This window comes from Hevea brasiliensis, chromosome 8 (genome assembly GCF_030052815.1).
Source record: "Hevea brasiliensis isolate MT/VB/25A 57/8 chromosome 8, ASM3005281v1, whole genome shotgun sequence".
Taxonomy (NCBI): domain Eukaryota; kingdom Viridiplantae; phylum Streptophyta; class Magnoliopsida; order Malpighiales; family Euphorbiaceae; genus Hevea; species Hevea brasiliensis.
In genome coordinates, this window is record NC_079500.1 from 3,665,689 (window position 1) to 3,689,644 (window position 23,956).

Below are 23,956 nucleotides of genomic sequence, written 5' to 3' on the forward strand. Positions count from 1 at the left end.
ATTTTATTTTTCACAATGGAATGTGTTTTTCATAATATTATGTTTTTTAAAAGACAGAAACCAACAAATGGTGGTTTGATTAGTATTAAAATGGTAAACCAATTATACAATAACAAATTAACAATGGTGGGTTCCATAAAAAAAGTTATTTTTTGATGTCTTAAAAACAGTTTTTTTTTTTAAATATATATATATATATATAACTATCTTTTCATCTGGTTATCAGGTTTTGATTAGTTTGTTATTTCATGTGTTAATCTTACATGGAATAACACAGTTAAAATATAATTTCTGCTCTCTATCTCCTATATACATATTCATGCGCAGACAGCTACGAATTTTCTAAAAGCTCAGGTGTGCATCCTGAGAGGAAAATAACATTAAAAAATTATCAAATATGAAGGTCTAATCATGTGAAAATATGCAAATGATATGTTTTATTAGGGACTAGCTCATGAAGATTCAAGACACACTGCTATGTTTAAAAGTTGATATTAAAATGTAATGCTAGAACTAAATTTGCAATGACAAAGACTCGATAAATGCTCCACTAAGCGTAGGTACGGTATTGCTACTTCTGGTCCAAACTAGCATAAGAAGACCATTTACCAGAACATTCAGTTGCTGGAATTTGTTAAATGTGCGCAGCAGAATCATCCTCCCCAAGACATCATTTGCTTCATTCTGTAGAAATGGACTCTCCCTATGCTTCTTCATTTGCTTTATCAATTGCCACCTGTGAATTACAAGTAGATGCAACCTCCTCCAATATTTCATTTGCTTCGTTCAGTATAATAGGACTGTTGGCATTCTGGTTCCCTTCATTGTTCTTCTGCAAGTCCATGTCTACGCCATCAGGAGAAGAAGAATTCTCATTTGAAACTCCACTTGAGCCATCATCCTCAGAAGGTTCCTCCTCTGCAAATTCATTTGGTTCATCGAGTAAAACAAGACTCTCCACTAAAGTGTCCAAATAAAAGGAGCTTGGAGTGGCCCAAATTTCTGTATACGAGAATTCTTCTGTCTTTGGATCATAGAAAAATAGCTCTTCACCTCCGTTTACCAATAGAACCTCACCACTTTGCCTAAATGCAATGAACCTTCGTATATCTGCCAAATGTGAAATATTGAAAAGTTTGGTCCAAGATCCTGGAACACCATATTCTTTCATCATCCAGACTGAAAAGCAGCGTTCCTCAGTCGTTTCCGTAAAAGCAACCAGCAAAAGTGATCCATCAGAACCTGCAACATTAATATAGTGATATTTCTTAGCCAAACAATCTGGTACCTCCATTTCCCCAAACACCTCTTCTCCCAAAGAAAACGACAAAATCGCATCGCATACATCAGGCCCATTAGGCGGCTTAGTGGCAACCCAATGACAAGTTCCATTCAGAAAAGCGGACGTTGAGAAATCAGGGATGACACATTTCAGATCATTATCAACCTTTCTCCAACCCCTACTTCTCAAACTGTAAATCTCAACCAAAGGCGGAATCTTATCAAAGTTTAAATTACTATCTGGCAAATACACTATTCTCACAAGCTTATAATCACCAGTAGAGGAATCAAAGCCAAACCCATGTGAGTGTTTATGGAATCCATGTGAGGTAAACGTAACATTAGGACGAGGAATGTTAACAATCTTTCTAACGCTAGGGTTCCATAAAGCTGGTGCATAATAACCATAAGATAGACAAAAGACCCCATTACAAGAACCCACTATATCAAACAAACCCTTGAAGCCTTTACATGGGCAATCAAGTTCTTCAACAGGGTTTGCAAATAACTCATCTGGGTATAGCAAATAACTCTCATTTTTTCTAAATGGCGGACAAGGTTCTCTGTTGCAGTAACTAAAGAAAAGAAGGCCACTGTTTCTTGCAGCAGTTTTCTTGAGATGGTGGGTTATGAAAGAAGGGTTGGTGATTAAAGAGTACCAAGTCTTGGAAACGCATCTGCATATGAGGATTGATTTCACTGGCAATCTTGACAAAATTTCGGCGAGCAATTCTTGAGGAAGATGATCAGACATTTTTCTTTTTGTTCTTCTTGCTGCGTCTGCTCTGTTTTATTGAGCGATGGATCTACTGGCTCTGAAAAAATACTAGACTTGCTGAGAGGTGGCTTGCCCCATTCAATTTATGGAATTGGCGGGAACGGTTATTGAGCTAGAGTGTTGAGCTGGCAATGTAGTTAGGCAGCAGCTGCATGTTTCTTCGTACATAAAACAATGGAAGATTCTGGAATGGAGGCAGTTACTCTTTCTTTCCGCACATAATTTTTCTTCTTCTAATCTCATATTCCTTGGTTAGTAATTTCAAAAAAAATTCTTTCACAATTTTTCTACAAAAATATTGAATTGAATATTAATTCCAAAATAAAAATTCAAACAAAACTTAGAGGAATTCTAGAATCTGATCTGAGTCTCCAATTTCTAATCTAATTTTATTCCAGAAAGTTCCAGAATTTTTCAGAAGATTCTAAGTTACTGCACATGATCCAAGTTATTAAACAAATTTTAAAGGCTTATTTAAATAAAACCCTCATTTTATTATTTTATATATTTGTTTTTTAATTTAACATTTCAAGAAATTTTTAAATGAATGATGAGTTTTTTTTTTTTTTTTTTAAGATAGAATAAATTTATAAGTAAATTATTACTTAGTATGGTATTTTAATTAAACTAATTATTTTATTTCTATATTTTGAAAAATATAGTATTTAGTTCATATATTTTCCTTTCGTAGGACTATTTAATTTCTTTGTCAATTTTTTTATTTGTCAATATTGATTAAAATATTATTTAATCTATTTATTTTAATAAATTAATTAGTTAAACCTTATATTTTAAAAAAATACATTAATTAGTTAGCCTTACATTTATTTTTTATATTTAAATTATCCTAATCTTTTTTCCCCTTATATCTCTCTTGTCTTCTCTTATTCTCTCTCCCTGTTTCTTTTCCTTTATATCTACGCTCTTCTTCTCTTCATTCTCACTTGGTAAAAATGGTATAAATTATTTACACATAAAAAATTAATCAAGGAAACAGATAATTGCAGTGCATTTAACGCTGCACATTCTAGCGCTGTATATCAACATTGTATTGCTAAGAAAAATTTTTCTTTTTCTTTGTCTTTGTCCCTTGGGTTGCAGCGGAAAGATATTTCCGAGTGGGGTGGCGGCGGATTCCTACAAGAAGGCGGTGGATTCAGCTATTATGAAGCTGAGCAGCCTAGAGGCAAACCATGTTGATGTTGGTGAAGTTATTGAACCGGCCTGGCAATTGTTATTCTAATTCCCCCATAAAATGTCATTTTTGGCTTTTGTTATTAGAAAGTGGAGTAGAAATACACGAGTAATGAATGTACATAATTACTTAGTGGTCTTTAATTACTTAATGGTCTTTCTTGAATCTTTACTTAATTTCTTTAATCTTTTGTTTTTGTGTAGCTCTCCCAAGACGCCAATAGATCTCGCCATTGACTTCATTCTCCATGACTTTGAGATGGCAGGTCTGTTTCACAACCCAATTTACAGCTTATTTCCCAGAAAAAGAGAATTTCTAGTAGCAGATGAAAGAGGGTACGAGCATTTGCTATATAAAATGGCAGAGGATTTTCACCTCAAATCTTATTTTAACTTGATCTGCTGCAAATAAAATACAAGTGGCATAATCCTTGTTAATCAACTTAACATATTTTATTCAATCTGGCTAATGATCTCTTGCTGTGTCATCAGCACATGGAGAATGCATACCCTGGTTCAAATGTTCTGATTGTAACGTTGACCAATGGGGAATCGAAACGAATCGAGTCTCAATCGAAAATGGCCCAGGCATGCAATGGAGGCAATGGATATGTCCTCACGGCGATGCTGCTAAGCCCTAAAGATCTGTCGTGCCAGTTCTGAATTTTGGAGGGAATTGATATAGGGATATGTAATGATGGTTCATTGGAGGAAGAAATGAGAGAGAAAGTGCAGAGGTATACTTCGCATTCTAATTGTCATGTTTACTTTTTTTATAATAACAATAAAAAAAAAACTTTCATCCAATCTTATCTTGTTTATCCAATTAGTCCTATTGATTGTTTTACCCTAATTGACAATGATTTGGTCAATTTGAGTTTGAGCTATTTTAGTTTTCAGTTGTACTGGTTCAATTCCGGTTCCTCCTTTGACATCTGTAATGAACAGCCACTAAATCATGCTTTTAGATAAATGAACCCATCATATGGTTAACCAAAATATTTATTATTCAATGCATTAGAAATAGCAAGAGCATCTGCGTTGGCCTTCAATGGATAAAAGTCTGTGCTTGCTTTCCATATGTTTGAGAATGGGACTTACATTTGGACCTAAATATGATAAGGGTGGATATAATGTGATTGTAGCAAAGCATCTCAAGAATCAAGATGTTTGAAAATTCAACATCAAAGCAAAATCTATGGATGAGATTTATAACCACAACTAACAAGAGACCTTATCAGTACATATTTAATCTGCAGGAAAGGGCAAATATCTAAGAAAAGAAATCTACATATTAAAATTGACTTGCGGGAGTTAACAAGCATTACATAGACTTTGTATTCATGTCCAACAAGTATTTCAACAAAATCAAAAGTGTGGAGAGCAATGCACCTCTATTTGTCAGTAAAAATCAAACCTTCATACATTATCTCAAGCCCATTCTGGCTTAATTTGTTGTAATTGTTTATCGAAAAGCAAGCAATTGTGACCACTACAAACATCCTGATAGTTGAAAGTGAAATGAATTAGCAATACCTTGGAGAAAATCTTGAATTCAAAGCTATGTATGTGAGAAGGAAGCAATCTTTACAAAACACCTTCAGTTATTGATTCTTGAACCGAAAGGGTGGACCTTTTAGAATCCAAATAATTGAGCAAATCCGTTGTAGCTTTGTTTCTTGAACTTGAGGTAATAGTAGTAATATTAGTGTTATGGTGAATGTATAACTGAAAAGAGGCAGAGAAATGAGATTAGGCATGATGGCTCTATGCGGAGGAAAGTGGTTGATAGAGTGATCAAAGGCTCAATTTCAAAGTGACTTCCATTTCAAGAAAGGATTTTTCTTATTTGGATTCGGTCCACCATAAACCAAGACGCATATATGAGACTCACTTATTAAATATATCACTCTTTCATATTTGTATCTTAGATTTATGATGTATGAGTCTATGCAAGAATTTCCCTTTAAGAAAAACATTGAAAATGATGAAATGTTTCGGATGAACCTAAGATTACACGAGTCATTATTGATGATTTATGTTCTAGAGAGGGAGCAAACCGGAATCAAACTACATAATTTTAGTTCTAGTCTGTTTTAGTTCCTAGTAGAGCGTAGTGCAGTTTCATTTTGATTTAAAGGTAGTTTAGATTCCTGTTTTTAACAGTTTCGGTTCAATTTCAAAAATGATTTAGCTCATGTGATGCCTTCGAAAATTATAATTTTTTTTTTATTTTAGAAAAATATGTTTGAATCAAATCAAAACCAACTATTCGCATTGTCAATTTCAGTTTGATTCTCAATCAAAACCTCAGGAGATGGGTCCTTTACTGACTCCAATAATTCGATTTAGAGCCGGTCCAATTCACTGAACTGTTGATTTGGGCCAAGAAGATATGAAGTCAAACATTGAAAGGCAGGCACAGACATGGTATTTATGCAGATGAATATGTAGTTTAGCATCACTGCAGGGAAAGACAAAGAGCAGACAAAGAAATCTTTAAGCCACGATTGTAGCAATCCAATGACACAGAGAATGCCACGTAAGCACTAAGCACAGTCCCTTAAAATCCCAAACTTTTTAAACCTTGAAAAATCCTAATACCTTATTCAATCATCTGCAAATATCACAAAGCCAAAAACCCAAAACCTCCCCCAATTCCATTATTGAAACTTTCCCAACAATACATATAAATATACACTTATAGGTCCTTAATTCAAAGCAATTAGAAAAATGGATATGGAAACGGTGAATATGGTGATGTGCTAATTCACTGACCGGGAAGGGGCGGTTTTTGGAAGCTCCCTTGTATCTTCCACAGGATGCCGGTCCTCAACAGCTTCAACAAATCGTCAATTAGCTTCTCCACAATGTAAGTTTCTAAATTCCTGTTGTTTTATGTATCAGTGTGATATTGGGTCCTTTTGGTTGCTTAGAAATTGATGGGAAAAGGAATATAATAATTGGTTGTTGAACATCTGTAATTATGGAATGAATAATTAATAGGGTTTATTATTGGAAAAGTAAAGTTAAATTCTTGATGGGCATTTTAAATACTTAAAAGAGAGCTGCTAAAAAGGAAGAGAATAGGAAAACCTGAGACACTGCTATTAACTTCTGCATTTTTGTTGGTTCAGGAAGAGAAGTTGCCGTATTTTTTCTACATATCAGACTAGGAGCTTCTTGTTCCACTTGAAACTTACTTATAGAAAAATAAAGGTCAACGAGGTTACAAAGAAGGGAAAAAAAAAGTAACATTTCAATATGCAAAAATATATATATTTCCCAAGCATCAACTAATATCAGTTAAAAATAGTGTCCAAGACTAATTGCAAGCCTAAAAACTTATTGAAAAAAGAAAAGCACGAAAAATTGGAGAAAAGAATCCAACAACCAAAAGCGAGCAACCCACAATCAAAAGGCCAAAGCTTGCAAATTTACATAATGAAAATAAGTATAAAATTTAGTTAAAAACATGCAATTTTAAAAAGAAAGAAGAAGAGAAATAGAAAATACCTATTTCGCGAGAAAATTCAAATGTAAAACCTTAAAAGATTGTAAAGGCTTCAAAATCCAACGTGAATGTGAGATTTGGTATGTAATATGAGATTTGGTATATAAAAAGAAGGATTTTGTAGGAAATTTGGCGTGAAGAGTAATTCAGGAGACAGAGAGATGAAAGACGAAAGACAAAAAGACTGTTGAAAAAGAAAAAAATGAATTCGAGTTTTTAAAAACTCAATATTTGGCAGTCGGGTTTAAGTTTTTCGATTGCCGCTCTTGGTTCTGCCAAATTTGAAAACTGAAATTTAGGAGTTTCGACTGCTGAATCATGAAGTTTCGGCTGTCGATTTGCTTACCGTCTAATTTTTAAAAAAGGGTTTTGAATGTTCGGCAGCCGAATTATAATTTAAAAATTTAAAGAAATAATTTTATTTAAATTAAAATGTAATATTTAATTTAAAATAATTATAAATAAAATATAATTATTGATGTTATAACTATAGAAAAACATAATAAAGATTTGAGCTTTATGATATAATTATATATTTTTATCACTAATAAATTTCATAAATTTTTCAATAAAATTATATCTTTTTTTTTTTAATTTACTTGATTTGCTGTATAATTTATCAGATTTAATCAAATTTTAAAGTTTTTAACATCTCTATATAATATTTACCAATAAGTTAAATAATTAAATTAATTTTTAACCTCATAAAAGTTAATTAATAAAACATAAAGTGAATATAGATCACCTATAATAAAATAAAATATATTAATTATTTATATTTAAAAAATATTTATAATTATTATTTAATTTATTAACCAACTTTTAAATAACAAAAAATGTATTATATTGAAATATATAATTATTTTTAATTTTTGTCAAGTGTACTATGTTTATTTTATTAAAATAATATATTAAAAATGAAAATATTTACTAATAATAGAAAAATTTTTTAGAAAAAATATTATGAAATTTAAAATAATTGTGTTAAAAAATTAACATAAAATTTATATTTAGTATTATAAAAAAATATTGTATCAGTTCATAATAAATCTTATTTAATCTGCTTTCTATATAAATAAAATTATAAATAAATATAATGCCAATGTCATTCTGCCCTGTCCTGCCGCCCCATCCTCCCCACCCTTTTAATGCAATGCAAAAAGTCCATATACTTTACGTCTCACGTCTATAAGAAACTGAAAAATCACAGTTTGCCCTATTTTTAAGAATTGGGAGTCTCTTCTCTCTTCGGCCTCTCCGCTCCGCCCTCATACCACTGCCTTCTCCAGCTCGCTCCTCTATCTCACCAGTCACCTCCTCTCGCTCTCAGACCACCGCCGTCTCCAGCTCTCTCCTCTCTCTCGCCCTCAGAAGCCACCACCGCCGTCTTCGGCTCGCTCCTCCATCTCACCCTCAGTCGCCTCCTCTCGCTCTCAGACCACCACCGTCTCCAGCTCTCTCCCCTCTCTCGCCCTCAGTCGCCATTGAAGTCTTTCTCTGCCCTCTTCCAGGTAATTCTGTTGCTGTTATATGTATAGATGTGGGGTTCCACTTCTCTGAGACAAGTAAAAAACAAAGGAATCTTTAAGCCACGATTCGTAGCAATCCAACGGCACAGAGAACGCCTTGTAAGCACTAAGCACAGTCCCTCAATTAGAAAAATGGATATGGAAACGGTGAATAACGTGATGTGCCAACTTACCGACCGGGAAGGGACGGCTTTGGAAGCTCCCTTGTATCTTCCACAGGATGCCGGTCCTCAACAGCTTCAACAAATCGTCAATGAGCTTCTCCGCAATGTCAGTTTCTGAATTCCTGTTGTTTTTTTGTATCAGTGTGATACTGGGTCCTTCTGGTTGCTTAGAAATTGATGGTAAAAGGAATATAATAATTGGTTGTTGAACATCTGTAATTATGGAATGAATAATTAATAGGGTTTATTATTGGAAAAGTAAAGTTAAATTCTTGATGGGAGTTTTAAATACTCAAAAGAGAGGTGCTAAAAAGGAAGAGAATAGGAAAACCTGAGACACTGCTGCTGACTTTTGCATTTTTGTTGGTTCAGGAAGAGAAGTTGCCTTACTCTTTCTACATATCAGACGAGGAGCTTCTTGTTCCACTTGAAACTTACTTACAGAAAAATAAAGGTCAGTGAGGTTACAAAGAAGGGAAAAGAGTAACATTTCAATATGCAAAATGTAATCTTTCTTTTTTGAGGCTTCAGTCGATTTTTTTTTTTTTTTTGCCTGATTTATGGGCTCAAAAATTTTTTCAGTTTCTGTGGAGAAGGTACTTTCCATTGTTTATCAACCACAAGCTGTTTTCCGGATCCGTCCAGTTAATCGTTGTTCAGCAACCATTGCTGGTATGACATTGGTTTTCTTCTTGGACTGATATTGTACTTGCATTTATATTAGAACTGTTGTACAACAGCCTCTGAATTTATGACATCATAACTGTTTGCGGAATATACAAGTTTGATGATAGTTCAGTACTTAAAACTAACTGATGATACCTTGTCAGCCAGGATTACTGAACTGTTCATTGCCTTTTGGTATTTGAACATGCTGTAATTGCATGGTTGAATAAAATGTTGGCAAGTTGGCTTTTTTTTTTCTTTGGTTGGCATTAAGGGTTTGTGACTAGGGTTTAAGGATGCTAGTGCTGGCTGTTTACTATAAGGGATGCTCCAGAATTGATATACTAATACAATTGAAGCTAAGAAGTCAAAGAATAAGGGTTTCTCTTAATTTATTTTTGAATTTTGAAGTTTTTTAATCAAATACATGTTAATATGAGACCTTAGGTTTGTCTTTCATCTTCTGTCTATCGAAAAGAAATTGGGTATCTTTATAATGTAAAAAATATATGCTGGGGGAAATATTTGACAAGTTTGATCAGAACTTCTCTTGATTGATGGTAAGCTCCTAATATGTGAATTTCATTCAAAGTTGGAGGATGAAAAGATACTTTCCAAGCAAATGGATTAGTTGTGCAGCAGATGATTCTCTGTTCAAGTAATGGTACCTTTCTGCACATGGTTGCTTGTGGCTTTGGTGTTAAGAGGAATACTTTTGTCCTATCTGTAAATGAGTAGCATGGGCCAAGTTTTTTAGTTTATTCAGGTTGATTAAGCAGCATGCATTTTAGTATTATTCACTTGTTTTCTTAGATGTGGTGTTGTTTTGTGACTGCAGGTCACAAAGAACCTGTACTTTCGGTTGCTTTTAGTCCTGATGGGCGGCATTTGGCAAGTGGCTCTGGAGATATAAGTGTTCGTCTGTGGGATCTTAATACTCAAACACCACTGTTTACATGTAGAGGCAAGAATTCTTGAACACCTTACTTTTTTTTTTTGAACACCTTGCTTTCCTTGCCTAGTTAAGGCTGCTGCCTAAAAACATCCACACACACACAGAAAGACACAGTTCAAGAAAAGCATTTGGATATTTGAAACATTTTTTTTGAGCTGTTATAGCAGCCAGAGTAAGTTTTCCAATTGTTATGCTTGGATCTCTGATTGATCATCTTAGCAAATGAAGATGATCTCCTGTTCTTAATGTTTTGACTGGATATTGCTGATTTTTGTGCTCCCTCTGCATACCTGGCAAAGGGAATCTGCTTTGATCTGTGTATGTGCCCTCATGTAGTGATAATTGTTGTCTCCTGTCAGGGTTAGCATCTAAATTGAGTTTAGATGGTCACCCCTTTTCATTGATCATCATATTTTTTGTATTAACCCGATTATTCCTTAATTCAGGACACAAGAATTGGGTTCTTTGTATTGCATGGTCACCGGATGGTAAACATCTCGTGAGTGGGAGCAAGGCTGGAGAGCTCCAATGTTGGGATCCTCAGACAGGAAAGCCATCAGGCAGTCCACTTGTGGTAAATTCTCTATACTTAAATGACTGATAACTAATATTTAACTTTATAGTTAATTGCTGTTTTTCTTGCTGTTGATGTATACGTAAATTGAGTTTTCCCACCTTGGGCTACATATGCTCCTTTGGATTGTACCTTTTTCTCATGGGTTTTGCTGGGTGCTAAAACTCTTCCTGACAAGACCGTGTTCCCTTACATATGAGCATATCTTCTTATCTTTATATAATGTGAGGGGTGAAAAGGTGAGTCTTGGTGCAATTGAGGTTGCTTTCCTGTAACCTAGAGATCACTGGTTCATGATATAGAGAAGTAAACTCCTTTCAGTGCAAGAGGAAAGTTGCATGTATGGGCGGGGGCAGGGGGGAGGGAGGGAGGGAGAGGAAGTTGTCTGCATTGAGACTCTGTTTATTCTTCATTGTTGTACATTTTATTGTAATTATTCATGGCTGAACTGAATTTTTGAACCTTTATTATTGTGGAGAATCTTTAATATTTATATTCTATTCTTGACTAATTACAATACAAGGGCATTCTGTTTTGAAAAATAAATTAATATTCCCTATAGTCTCGTTGTTATTAGTTGTAAGTCTCCCTTTTAAAGTTGATCAAAAGATAAGTTCAGTCTATATAGCTCTCTTTATCTTGTGAAAGTCTGTTGTATTAGAAATTTGCTTCTTCCATTGTTTGTGAAATGTAATGATTGATTAAGTGCTTTTTTTTTTTTTGGGTGTAACTATAAATAGTAATTCCTTTAATTTGACTAAATTTCTTAGCAAAAACTAATTCTGATTCTACAACATTGCATCAAACTCTTGTTCCTCTCAAAGATTTTTGAAATTATCACTGTTCAAATTGTCATAACATATTTTATTCGATCTTTTAATTGATGTGCTGCCTAAAATAAAATCTAGATACTAATAGTATTTGGATTTCCTTGTCTTAGGGCCACAAACAATGGATTACTGCTATCTCTTGGGAACCAGTCCACTTGAATGCCCCATGTCGTCGGTTTGTTAGTGCTAGCGAAGATCAGGATGCACGCATATGGGATGTTTCATTAAGGAAATGTGTTATCTGTCTCACTGGTCATAAAGATGGAATAACTTGTGTGAAATGGGGTGGAGATGGAGTAATTTATACTGGGTAAGTATTTTTCTTCATTCTCCGTATTATAATGAAATATAATAGATGATCACCATTACTTTTTTCTCCCCCCTCTTTAAGTGAAGCACCATTTCTTATTCCTTCATAAGAAATTTAAGAATTGTGAACAACCTTTTTAGGCTAATCCTTACCAAATAACTCCTGGTTTAATGTAACACATGATTATACTTAATTTAGGAATTTTTAGTTTTAATTTCATGGTCTCTTGATGTTGCATTTGTTTTTCATTTGATCTTTTGAGTGAAATACTTTCAAACTTGGGCTGGAGAAAGCCTCAATACCTACACAAATTTCTCTATGGGTTTAAATTCTTTTCAAACTTCAATTATCTCTTCCGGACATCTTAAATTTGTACTCTGACAGTCAAGTATTGCTATGGCTCAAACATACCTTAGCCATATTTGTTACTCATATCTTTTTCTCTACTTTGGCAGCTCCAAAGATCGTACCATCAAAGTCTGGGAGACTTCACAGGGGAAGTTAATTCGGGAATTGAAGGTAATTTTAGGTGCCAACTGGTATCAGTCTTTCTCATGTTTGTTTCTTGCTTTGCCTGACTGTACAAAATTGCTACTAAATATGTGTTGATATCATTGTCACATTACCTACACTTCATCCACATCTAAGTGTTGGTCTTATAATTTAATTTCATCAGAAAACGTTCAAGGTTTAGTCTTGTTATTTCTTGGTCTTTCCATCTTCCTCCTGTGGCTTCTTTAGGGTGTATATTTGGTTATTCTGCGTCTTCTCGATTGTCAACCCTGTATGAAGTTTGATTGTAATGATCGTACAATAGTGGACATGTTTCTTTCCGCTGTTCTGCTGCCTGTTCAATTTTTGTTTTTTTCCAGAAGAAACTTGTTCTGTTGTTCCAGTAGTAATTATAATGACCTTTTTGCCTATCACTCCCTCTATGGTTGGTGTCTGGTAATGTTATAGTATTTTATGATAGTTTCAGGTTACAAAGTTGTTGATTTGTATTGTGATATAGCCTTTTCCCTCTAGTTTTGGCTTTCTTTATGACCTTCTTCTTGTATATTTAATGCTTAATGCTTGTTCTAGGGTCATGGGAATCGGGTAAACTCCATGACTTTGAGCACTGATTATGTTCTTCGTACTGGAGCTTTTGACCATACTGGCAAAATATATTCTTCGCCAGAGGAAATGAAAAAGGTAATTGATGTTATTTGCTTCAGAGTATCATTATTAGTCCTTAAAGCTGTTCTTTTCTATTTTTTCTGCTTGGTAGTTGGTACCACATGCATTCTTCAATTTTATGACTGATAATGTGAAGCATAGAAGAAACTTTCTCCAAATCAATGTTGTTGATTTGTCCAAGCAATTGAAGCAAATTGTAAAACTATCTAGTTATGAGCATTTTCATTAGAATTTCAAGGGGTCAGAATTCCCCTTGTTTTTCTTGGTAAATTTATCTGGCATTAATCTTCTAGCTTAATTTATCTTCCTCTACTTTTGATATGAAGTTTTATTTAGGTTTCAGATGAGTGGTTGAGATTCGTAGCGGGATTTTAGCATTTAAGAAATACTTTATTGCGGTGTACTTCCTACCGGACTAAACAAATTTTCTTTGTTTCCATTCCGTCTATGGGGAATTAGTTATATTCTGTTGTACAACAAAATAAAAAATATTTGCAGGTTGCTCTGGAAAGATACAACAAAATGAAGGGCAATGGCCCTGAGAGATTAGTTTCAGGTTCTGATGATTTTACTTTGTTTCTCTGGGAACCTGCCGTTAGCGAACACCACAAAACTCACATGACAGGTCATCAAAAGGTATATGAAGTATATGATTGCATTCTGTTCTGGTTGCAATTGCAGTTTGTTGATGGTTTTTTATTGGGAGTGCAATGTAAAGAATCTAAAACTTTATCCAGTCATGCAGAGGTCCCCCATTCCATTACTTGTACCTTAGTCCTCTTTTTAGCATTTTAACCCATTAATGCAGCCATCTCTCTTCCGCCTCCCGTCTTTCTTCTCTGTGTGAGTGTGTGTATCTTGTGGTCTGTCTGTCTGTCTGTCTCTCTCTCTCTCTCTCTGAAAGGCCTAAATAATTATTGAGCATTTCCCATGTGTTTTTTGGTTGATACCTGCTCCCACTGCACTGAACGATTGTGTGAAGGGCTTGAAGGTGCTGATCCCCTATTCCTATCCTGCAGATTTTAAATTAGTCTCAGCTTTTCTATCCACATGACCTTGATATTCCTAGTTGACCTTGATATTTCTTCATGTTGGAGAAGCATGTTGTCTCTCTCTCTCTTGCCACTGTGTTACGACTTGCTTGCTTATTGAATCTCGGTGAAAATGCAGATCATGAACTTAGTTGCATACCTTAACTGACAAGGGCCTTAACATAGATATTCTTTAGAATTTATTGTCTTTATATATGATAAGTACAACTTTCATTGTTAGCACATATCATCGTTTTAGTACCTGGAGTTAAAAATGTTGAATGGCTTCTTGTTGGTTGCTACAGCTTGTAAATCATGTTTACTTCTCACCTGATGGGCAATGGGTGGCTAGTGCTTCATTTGATGGGTCAGTCAAGTTATGGAATGGTGTTACTGGAAAATTCGTTGCTGCTTTTCGAGGACATGTTGATTATGTTTATCAAATCAGGTTTGAGTTGTTCTGATGGTTTTTGATTTTCTGTACCTATACTTTGTAGCGTAAATCTTAATGTCGCTTGATGTTCCACAGCTGGTCAGCTGACAGTAGGCTTCTTTTAAGTGGAAGCAAAGACTCCACGCTGAAGGTATACTATAATTACCATTCGCCCTTTATTGAGTTCAGTGTTCCGACCGGATCATTGGGTAATAAAAGGGATTCTGTTTCAAAGTTTTCTCTCTTCTGTTTCCTATTCAAGTTTAGTGAATTACGTGATCATGTTTTCCTGAAGTTGTAAGAATGTCATTGAATTTAATTAAAAAATCTTATAATCAGGCTATCATGTATGCACCTTTAGTTCCAAGTGTGATGATCTATCTGTTTCTAATGTTAAAATTTCTTTATCTTTCTAGGTTTGGGATATAAGGACACGGAAGTTAAAACAAGACCTTCCTGGCCATGCTGATGAGGTACGTTTCCTGCCAAGTCTGATTGGCTATTTGACCTGCGTGCTGTTAGACTTGATTGCAACTGATCTTTGAGTTCTGATATTGGTGTGGAAAGGTATATGCCATTGATTGGAGTCCGGATGGCGAGAAGGTAGCTTCTGGAGGTAAGGATGGGGTATTGAAGTTATGGATGGGCTAGACCTAGCAGATGAGTATATGGTGGAAATGTCAAACCACACAATATTTGGCAACTTCAATGGACAGCAAATGATGTGATGATATCTTGACGCTAAGCAGTGGGCAGAACAGCATGATAAAAGAAAACTGAAAAAAATGTCTATAGAATCGTTCAGTGGAGAAGCAAGCAAGCCTATTTTCACTGTAATTTTGGAATCGTTGTTCGTGGTGTTTGCAGATTACAAATTAGGAATCTAGGGCCATAAACCATGTCAGTAATTTTAAAAAATAACAAACAGAAGTTAAAACAGGCATCTTTTATTTTTAGCAAATATTGGAAAATCAGTCTTTCTGCTGTCATAAATGGAAAAGTCCATTATTTAATTTTCAATTTCCCCACTTGTTTTTGCATTACTTAAGCAGCAGATACAATCTAATCAGATCCTAAGGAAGCCCTGCTCTGGGCTTTCAAAAGTGTCTCTAAGAGTTGCTTCCAGAGGAATGAAGCTGATTCAGAGAGTTTTTGCCTTATCATGTGATATGATGTACTCTGGCGAGGGCATGTCGTTATTTTAGTCACATCTGCAACAGTTGAACAACACATGGATTGTTAGTTATCGATCCTCAGAGAAGTTACTACTTGGAAAAAGCCATCTAAAAGGAATAATCCATTGATTATTATAGGCGCAAATATTATTGCTGTTTGTCTTTCGCTAGTCCATTCAAAGACAGATTATCCGCATTTTTGGAATTAGGGCTGGTTTGGCCCGTGTACTGGATCAGATCAGTTTAGCTCTATGGTTTTAAGCCTTGAACCAGCTCTGAACTTGGGTTAGGGCCTCGTTATGGGCCTTCCTCTTGAATCAAACTTATCAAATTAAAAAGCTTATTTTTTTTTTCCTAAAATTTAGAGAGTTTATATTTGAGCCTTTCTAATTTTTTTTTTTACATTAAAAATTAAATAAATTATATTTAAAAATTTTTTATGGTTTGATAATATTTAGGGTGGAATTAAAGTGATCTTGAAACCATTTCAAACTGAAATTGGGCTGAACTATGGGATTGGCATATCCAACGATTCCGGCCTAAAATTAGATCAAAATCAGTCTGCGGCTGGGTCTAATTGGGACCGCGATTCGAAGGAGCTTTTCTTTGATATTTGATTGTTTGCTCAGTATGATTCTTAAGAACAATTGTTATTAGCTGGTTGTTAGGGAAGGGCCACATAGATGGCGTAATATATTAATCTACAAATTGCAAAATTTTAAAAAAATTTAACTACAGTTACAATACTATAGTGAAAATTAATTAATGAAAATAATATCACATTTAAAATTAATTTTAGTTATTTTATTCTTTCAAACTTTATATATAGGAAAACAATAATACATATATATATAATTTTATATTTTGTTCACCTTAGAAAAGTTCAAAATTTGTATCTTTTAGACAGAATTTTAAGAAAAAGAAAGGGGTTTCCAAGGTTTTTTTTTTTAAATCTTAATTATTTAAAATAAGTTTGCTCGTTATGAGAGACTGTTAGTCAAATTATATCTTTATTCAATTTAATTTGAATTTATTCGAATAATTATGTTATTTTACACATTAAAATAACTAATCAAGTCTATATTACAATCTAGCTACTTATATTAACCTCTTCGTTTTTATACTTTCTCCATGTGAGATTTATAACACAACGCAGGTCCAATTATATAGTATTATAGATGGCTGAAACCCGCAATCCAATCTAAATTATGATATATGTATGTTAAATTTAGAGAGAATGTCGATCAAATTAAATATTTATATTTTATTTAGACTTATATAAGTGATTAGATTACTTTACACATCAAAATTATTAGTCAAGTCAATATTATAATTCAACCACTCTACTCTTTCATTTTTATACTTTCTCAATATGGGATTTATAATCCCAACAATAAGTTTTGTTATGGATTTACCTACAATATCTCAAAATTAGAGATACTCTATTCTTAGTTGTTTTTGTTAATTGACTTTAATTGGAATTCGAATTTAAAACTTCACAATTTTAAGGATGACTTTAATATTATTGTGTTAAAATCCATTAGGGCTCCTATAAACAAAAAGTTTTTAATATTTCCCAAACATTTTAATGTTAGTTAATTTACCCAAAATCAGTGTTAGGAATAGTGGTGAACACCTAGCAAAGTTCTTATAATATAACTAGGGTTGGTTATCCAGATGTAGGAACGTGTCATGCAAAAGATTTTTTTCAAAGCCCTCTTTTAAAAAAAAGAAGGGAAAATTTCATTGGAATTCTTTTTTCGGAAAATCTCCGTGGAATCTTGCTTTGGCAATCCATCAAGTTACCAATTTCTTCAACTCTATATAAAGGGCGCATTGCCAAGAAGTGAGAACCACACAAGCACTTGAAATCTTAATACCATCAGAATGGCTATGGCTACTAAGCACTCTCCCCAGCCGTTAGGGATGCTTGTCTTCCTCATAAGCTTGTTGGCTCTTACTAAGCCAGCCTTAATGGAAGATTGTGATGATTACATCCCAAATGATTTTAACAGTAATTATTTTCCAGATGACTTCATTTATTCATTATTAATTGGTAATAGCAGTTGGCGTACCTAAAGATAAGTAGGCCAATGTTTCTTGCAGGGATTTTCTCGAGATGGTGGGCTGTGAAAGAAGGGTCGGTGATTAAAGAGTACCAAGTCTTGGAAACGCACCTGCATTTGAGGAGTGATTTCACTGGCAATCTTAACAAAATTTCAGTAAGCAACTCTTGAGGAAGGCGATCATACATTTTCCCTCGTTTCTCAAGATCTGACATTTTGCCTTATTGTTCTTCATTAGTTAATAAATTTTAATTCTAATTAAATTACTATTTAGTTCCCCCATTTTAGCTAAAATAATTGATAGTTTCTACATTTTAAAAAACAAATTATTTAATTATATAATTTGGTTTCATTAAATTTTTATCTTTCTTATTTTTTTTTTAATACCTAAACTGTCCTGACTTTTATTTTTCTTTTATTCTACTTTATTTTTCTCTATAACCACACCTTTTTGTTCCCATCATTCTATCTCAGTTTTTCATATTTTGATAAATCTACGCAAAAAGATTAATAAGTCATCTTAGATCTCTAACAAATAAAGGCTACAATGTAGGAAAATTATTTCTCAAAAAAAAAAAAACATATAAATTATGTCTACAAAATTGAATGAAAAATACTTGAATAATAACAATAATAAAGCATATTTAAATTTAGTTTTTATACATTAAAAATTTTATTTTTCACAATGGAATGTGTTTTTCATAATATTATATTTTTTAAAAGACAGAAACCAATAAATGGTGATTTAATTAATATTAAAATCGTAAACCAATGATATGATAACAAATTAACAATAGTGGGTTCTATAAAAAGGTTGTTTTTTGATGTATTAAAAACAGTTCTTTTAAAAAATATATATATAACTATTTTTTCATCTAGTTATCACGTTTTGATTAGTTTGTTATTTCGTGTGTTAATCTTACATAGAATAACAGAGTTATTTCATGGATCAGAACAGTTTAGGTCTATGGTTTTAGGATGTGAACCGATTCTGAACTTGGGTTAGGAGCTGGTTACGGGCCTTTCCCTTGAATCAAACTGATCAAATTTAAGTACATATTTTTTTTCCTAAAATCTATAGAGTTTATATTTGAGCCTTTTTAATTTTTTTACATTAAAAAATAAATAAATTATATCTAAAAATTTATTATAATTTGATAATATTTAGTGTGGAATCAAAATCATCTTGAAACCAATTTGAACCGAAATTGGGCCGAACTGAGAGATTGGCAGATCCAACGGTTCCAGTTTGAAATCAGACCAGAACCAGTCTGCAATCAGGTCTAACTGGGACTATGATTTTGCGGGAGCTTTTCTTTGATATTTGATTGTTTGCTCAGTATGGTTCTTAAGAAGTATCTCACAATTGTTGTAAGTCGGTTATTAGGAAAAACCACATGGATGGTGTAACATATAAATCTTCGAATTACAAAATTAGTCACTCTTCAGGGAGCTGCAATGCTCATGAATAATCTTTAAAAGCTCAGAGAAGTGGAGATCGTCTGCAGCTAAACAATATCTGCCACTAGCTGAAGGAATCTCAAGGGCTTGAACATGTGCAACAGCAACATCTCGAACATCAATTGACCTATAATATGCATTAGGGTATGTTTTTGCTCCTGCACTCAAAAGATTAATAGATTGTATCAAAAGAAATCAAGCAAAACGGAGGAAAATAAGTCATATAGCCAATCCAAGATTGATTGTGATTGAAAATGAGTTGAGTTGGCAAGTGTTTTTACTTTGTTTACTAACACCTTCTATCAGATCATTTCCTAGAGAAAAATGCTTATAATCCAAAATGGTTGTGGAAAAATACCATTTACAAGGTTGAGAATCATTCCACAGTTTCATTAAGAGTTGGTTGTAAGAGAGGACCAATCACATATCCTGGATTTAATGTAACCAAGTCAATTGAATTCTCTTTTGCAAATCTCCAAGCTGCCTCCTCTGCTAAGGTTTTCGCAAGCATATACCAGAACTGGAAAGAAATGAAATAATGTTGCGTTGGAATGCAAGAAGTGAAGAACAATGGAGAAAACAACTGATAAGCATAAAGATGGTTATTTCCTCTATTTTTTCTTTTTTGGTTCATTTGGGTTTGACTGAGACTTGGAGTCGAAACCTTACAGCTCTGAAGACAACCACTAAGCTAAAGCTCGTTGTTTATTTTCCTCTCTCTTTTACATCACTGCATCTGATAGTGAAATTGCTGAAGTAAAAAAGCAAATTGGCACATAAACACACCTTCAATTTCATGCAAAATTCTGGATTTGAATACCAAGTCTCATCAACCACCACATTAGGAGTCACAGGCTTTCCACTAAATGCCATTGTTGCTAGAGAAGATGTTATAATCACTCTCTTGACAGACTGAACTTTTGTGCATGATTTAAGAACATTAAGTGTTCCTTTCACGGCTGGATCAATTAGTTCTGCCTGAAATGCAGAAAGAAATGTAAATATTTATTGAATGAATAGTTTAAAAGGAAGTGAATGAAATGCATTAGTCTTAAAACCTGATCAGCTAATTACCTAGCATAACCCAGTAAAGTTTGATGAATGCTTTAACATATCAAGAAGATTTAAGGAGATAAAAGGGATGAGAGAGGAACCTGTGGATCAGTAACTGAAAATATTACAGGTGATGCTGTATGGAAAACCCCTTCACACCCATCAACCACAGCATCAAAAGACCCTTCTTCCAGTAGATTTGCTTTGAACAAATGAAGCCTTTCCTTTGCTCCATCAAGTGCAAGCAAGTGATCTGTTTTCTTTGAATCACCTATGTCACATTTAAATAGAATCGGCAAAATGAGTGAGATTTTAGTGAGAAAAGTTCAGCATTAGTTACATTTTTGAAGTCTTTTGATCAAATTATCAGTTTTTGTTTTATATGCACTAAATTTTTAAACTATCTTTGATTAAAAAAAAAAAAGTAATTTGATCTCTCATATTTCACATTTTCTTGGTTAGAAAAATTTATAAATTCAACTCATATTTCACATTGTCATGGTTAATCAAGTTCCTCTGATACCTCAATTCAATTCACAAGTAACACTTTGAATTTCTTGAGGCCTTGTGAAATCATCTTCGTGTGCTAGACGAAAAATTATTTCTTGGACAAGATCCATCATGTACATAAAATATATAGTAAAACTTACTTATTTTACATATAGATTTCACACGTTTATATTTTAAGTTCATAATAAATTAGGTATAAATAAAAAAAAATGCGAACTTAACACCACATGCAACAAAAACCAATGGAACTAGAGAAGAAAAAATTCAAAAATTGTTGAAAATATTCTTACTAAAACTTCCAAGAAGGGTGAAAATATCTTTTGACTCCTAATTTTTACATGAAAAGTCATGTAATACTCCCATTTTTTAGAAATATCCAGGGTATCCCCCACCCCCTGTTTTACGGTTAGATAGAAGACTCATCCTTTTAGATGTTAAAGCCCTCCTCATGGGGTACAAGTGTGTATTACCACTTAGCCAAACCTTCACAGATATCTTTAGTTGCATCCTATTAGATACATGAATTTTATAAAAGGGTAACTATTTAGCTCTTGCCAGTTGGTAAATGTGTAGATGTGATTTGCACACTTTTTGTTATAATTTTATAAAGTTTAGGTGTTTAACAATTACGTTCCACTTTTATAAAAGGTTTAGATATTAAATAGAATGCAACTAAAGTTTGCTAAATGATTTTTCGTGCAAAATTAAGAACTAAAAATGCTTTTTGCCGCTTGGAATATAGCTGGAATTCACACTTCACAATATATCATGTAAAAAAGAAAGTGAAAAAAAAAAAAAAAAAAACAAGGGAAAGACTAACTACAGTTAGTTAAGCTGATAAATGTATAGGTAACCGTGGCTTTAATTTCCAGACCAAAGATGATTATGCAAAACCACTAACTAATATATGACCGAATTGGCTCAAAAAAGACTAGAGAAAGGAAGAAGACTTGGAAAGAGAGATACTGACCTGGGTCACGAACAGCAGCTTTGACAATATAACCTCTTTGGAGAAAAAGCTTAACCAGCCATGAAGCTATGTAGCCTGACCCTCCTGTTACACACGCCACCTTCCTTTCTCCATTCGTCCTCTCTCTGCTTCTCTCTGTGTGTTGCTTTTCCATGTGTAAGTAGTGACTCGTAAGAAAATCAAGAAAATGAGCATATGCAGTTGACATTTTCACCATATATGTTTGTTTATATAGAGAATGGAGTGTATCTGTAGATCCAGGAAATATCATAACGTGTTCATGTTCTCGTGTCGAAAAACATTGAACATTGTAACGATGAACAAACTAAATAAATTAGAAAAATAGTTGGCAGCCAAGAAGCTGTCCTTTTTTTTTTAAATTTAATTAGAAAAATATCTTTTCCATCGTGACACTGTAAATTTTATATTTGTGACTGAAACTAATGAAAATCATGGAGTGAAGATTTGTTGGGCATTTGTAATTTTTTTTTTTTTTTTAAATGTTAGATCTCTAATTGTCAACATGACATTAAAGTCTTGTTTTTCATGCTGTCCTTCTTTTCTTTTAATTTTTTTTTACTCATTATCCCTAGAATTTGTCATTCCTTTATCCTCTTATTTGACTCTTATGTTTTTCGGTTTATCTGGTTATTTTCTGTTGTGCACTTGTGGTTTGTTTAGATCATGATGATCTCATCGTTGGGCGTGCAAGAGTCCCTCCACATGGGGGGCGCCTCCATGCAAATAGCTTAAGGCAGCCACAAATGGTGGCCACCGTTTTGTTGACCAATTAAAAATAGAAAAAAGTCAAGAGTTTACTATTAAATTGAAGTTCGGTAGCACACAATTCAATAATACGTAATCCAAAGTTGAATTTGTAGACCATTCTCAATTGCTAAAAATTATTAATTGTAATTCAAGTTTGTAGCTTTGAGAAAATTAAGAGAGTGTTTGGTAAGCTTTAGAAAACAAAGCTGATAGCTGATGAGTAACTGATATAAGGGGTGTAACCCCCTTGCTCCAACCACTAGAGGAATTATTCACTTTGGTCATAAGTCTTACGGTTTTGTTCCGTAGGTGGAATGGAGAACTTCACAGGAGGTCACCCATCCTAGCATTTCTCTCAAACGAGCACGCTTAACCCCGGAGTTCTTCCAACTTTTCAAGCCAATTCACCAAAAGGCATCTCTAGTTATTAGTTTTCCTCATTTCAATGTATGATTTGATTTATTCCTGTGCCCTGCATTCCACTAGCCTAGGTAGCCTTGCCATCCTAGAAGCCTGGTAGGAGTTTACTCCCTTACGCCACTCCCGCTCTCATGGGACCGTTTTCCCTTGTCGGGCTGTCACAGACCCACCAGCTTCCGCCTGGTTCATCCTCAAACCACACATCCACTAGAGGGGGTCGGGCTCTAATACCATCTGTAATGCCCCTGCTCCAACCACTAGAGGAATTGTCCGCTTTGGCCATAAGCCTCACAGTTTTGTCCCATAGGTGGAATGAAGAACTTCTCAGGAGGTCATCCATCTTAGCATTTCTCTCAAGCGAGCACGCTTAACCTCGGAGTTCTTCCAACTCTCTAGGTCATTCCACCAAAAGGCATATTTAGTGATTAATTTCCCCGATTTCAATGTATGATTTGATTTATTCCTGTGCCCCGTATTCCACTACCCTAGGTAGCCTCACTATCCTAGGAGCTTGCCAGGAGTTTACTCTCTTACGTCACTCCCCGCCCTCATCGGACCATTTTCTCGAGTCGGGTTGTCACAAGGGATGTTTGGTTCACCTATTGGGTGCAGCCGATAGCTGATAGATACCCAAACAGGTAAATCAGAGTGTTTGGTAACTTTAAAAAAATAAAACTGATAGCTAATTTGATTTTATTTTGACCATATTATCCTTTTTCATTTAATTCAAAAATTAATATTATAAATACTTATTTTTTTTATTTATAATTTTAACATCTTAATTAACGTATTTTAATTTATTAAAATATTTTTTATTAATAAAATAAAATATAAAATATTTATTTACATCTAAAAATTTAAAATTAATTATAAGTTTTTCCTTTATCAATAATAATAATTACTTTATTATTTTATCTATATTTTTAAAGTTATTTGATTATTTTCTAATTTTAATAATAAAATAAATGATATAATATAATAGATTAATAATTATATATTTATTTTAATAATATAATAAATGATATAATATATTAATTTAATAATTATATAATTAATTTAATAATAAAATAATTAATACATTATAATAACTTTATA

The 23,956-nt window shown here is 33.6% G+C and overlaps 2 protein-coding genes, 1 long non-coding RNA gene and 1 pseudogene across 4 annotated transcripts; 2 read left to right on the forward strand and 2 right to left on the reverse strand.

Annotated features, from left to right (window-relative positions):
• Positions 1-703: 703 nt before the first annotated feature.
• LOC110668828 (F-box/kelch-repeat protein At3g23880-like) lies at positions 704-2,035 on the reverse strand. Its single transcript, XM_021830209.2, has one exon. The coding sequence runs from the start codon at positions 2,033-2,035 to the stop codon at positions 704-706; it is 1,332 nt and encodes a 443-aa protein (XP_021685901.2).
• A 1,633-nt stretch (positions 2,036-3,668) lies between these two features.
• LOC131182208 (uncharacterized) lies at positions 3,669-6,502 on the forward strand. Its single transcript, XR_009150464.1, has 3 exons — positions 3,669-3,990; positions 5,544-6,125; positions 6,391-6,502. It is a non-coding gene; the product is annotated as an uncharacterized LOC131182208 (long non-coding RNA).
• Positions 6,503-7,892: 1,390 nt separating this feature from the next.
• On the forward strand, positions 7,893-15,458 carry LOC110668585 (notchless protein homolog). Of its 2 annotated transcripts, XM_058150945.1 has the most exons (13): positions 7,896-8,566; positions 8,833-8,914; positions 9,043-9,132; positions 9,965-10,090; positions 10,528-10,655; positions 11,596-11,795; positions 12,251-12,314; positions 12,879-12,989; positions 13,473-13,610; positions 14,311-14,453; positions 14,535-14,589; positions 14,855-14,911; positions 15,006-15,458. In XM_058150945.1, the coding sequence occupies exons 1-13, from the start codon at positions 8,306-8,308 to the stop codon at positions 15,087-15,089; spliced, it is 1,539 nt and encodes a 512-aa protein (XP_058006928.1). In that variant the 5' UTR covers positions 7,896-8,305; the 3' UTR covers positions 15,090-15,458. The 2 variants fall into 2 exon arrangements, with proteins under 2 accessions (XP_058006929.1, XP_058006928.1); XM_058150946.1 differs by lacking the exon at positions 13,473-13,610 and having other exon boundaries at positions 7,893-8,566.
• Positions 15,459-19,035: 3,577 nt separating this feature from the next.
• Positions 19,036-22,031, reverse strand: LOC110640561 (phenylacetaldehyde reductase-like; annotated as a pseudogene).
• Positions 22,032-23,956: the final 1,925 nt, after the last annotated feature.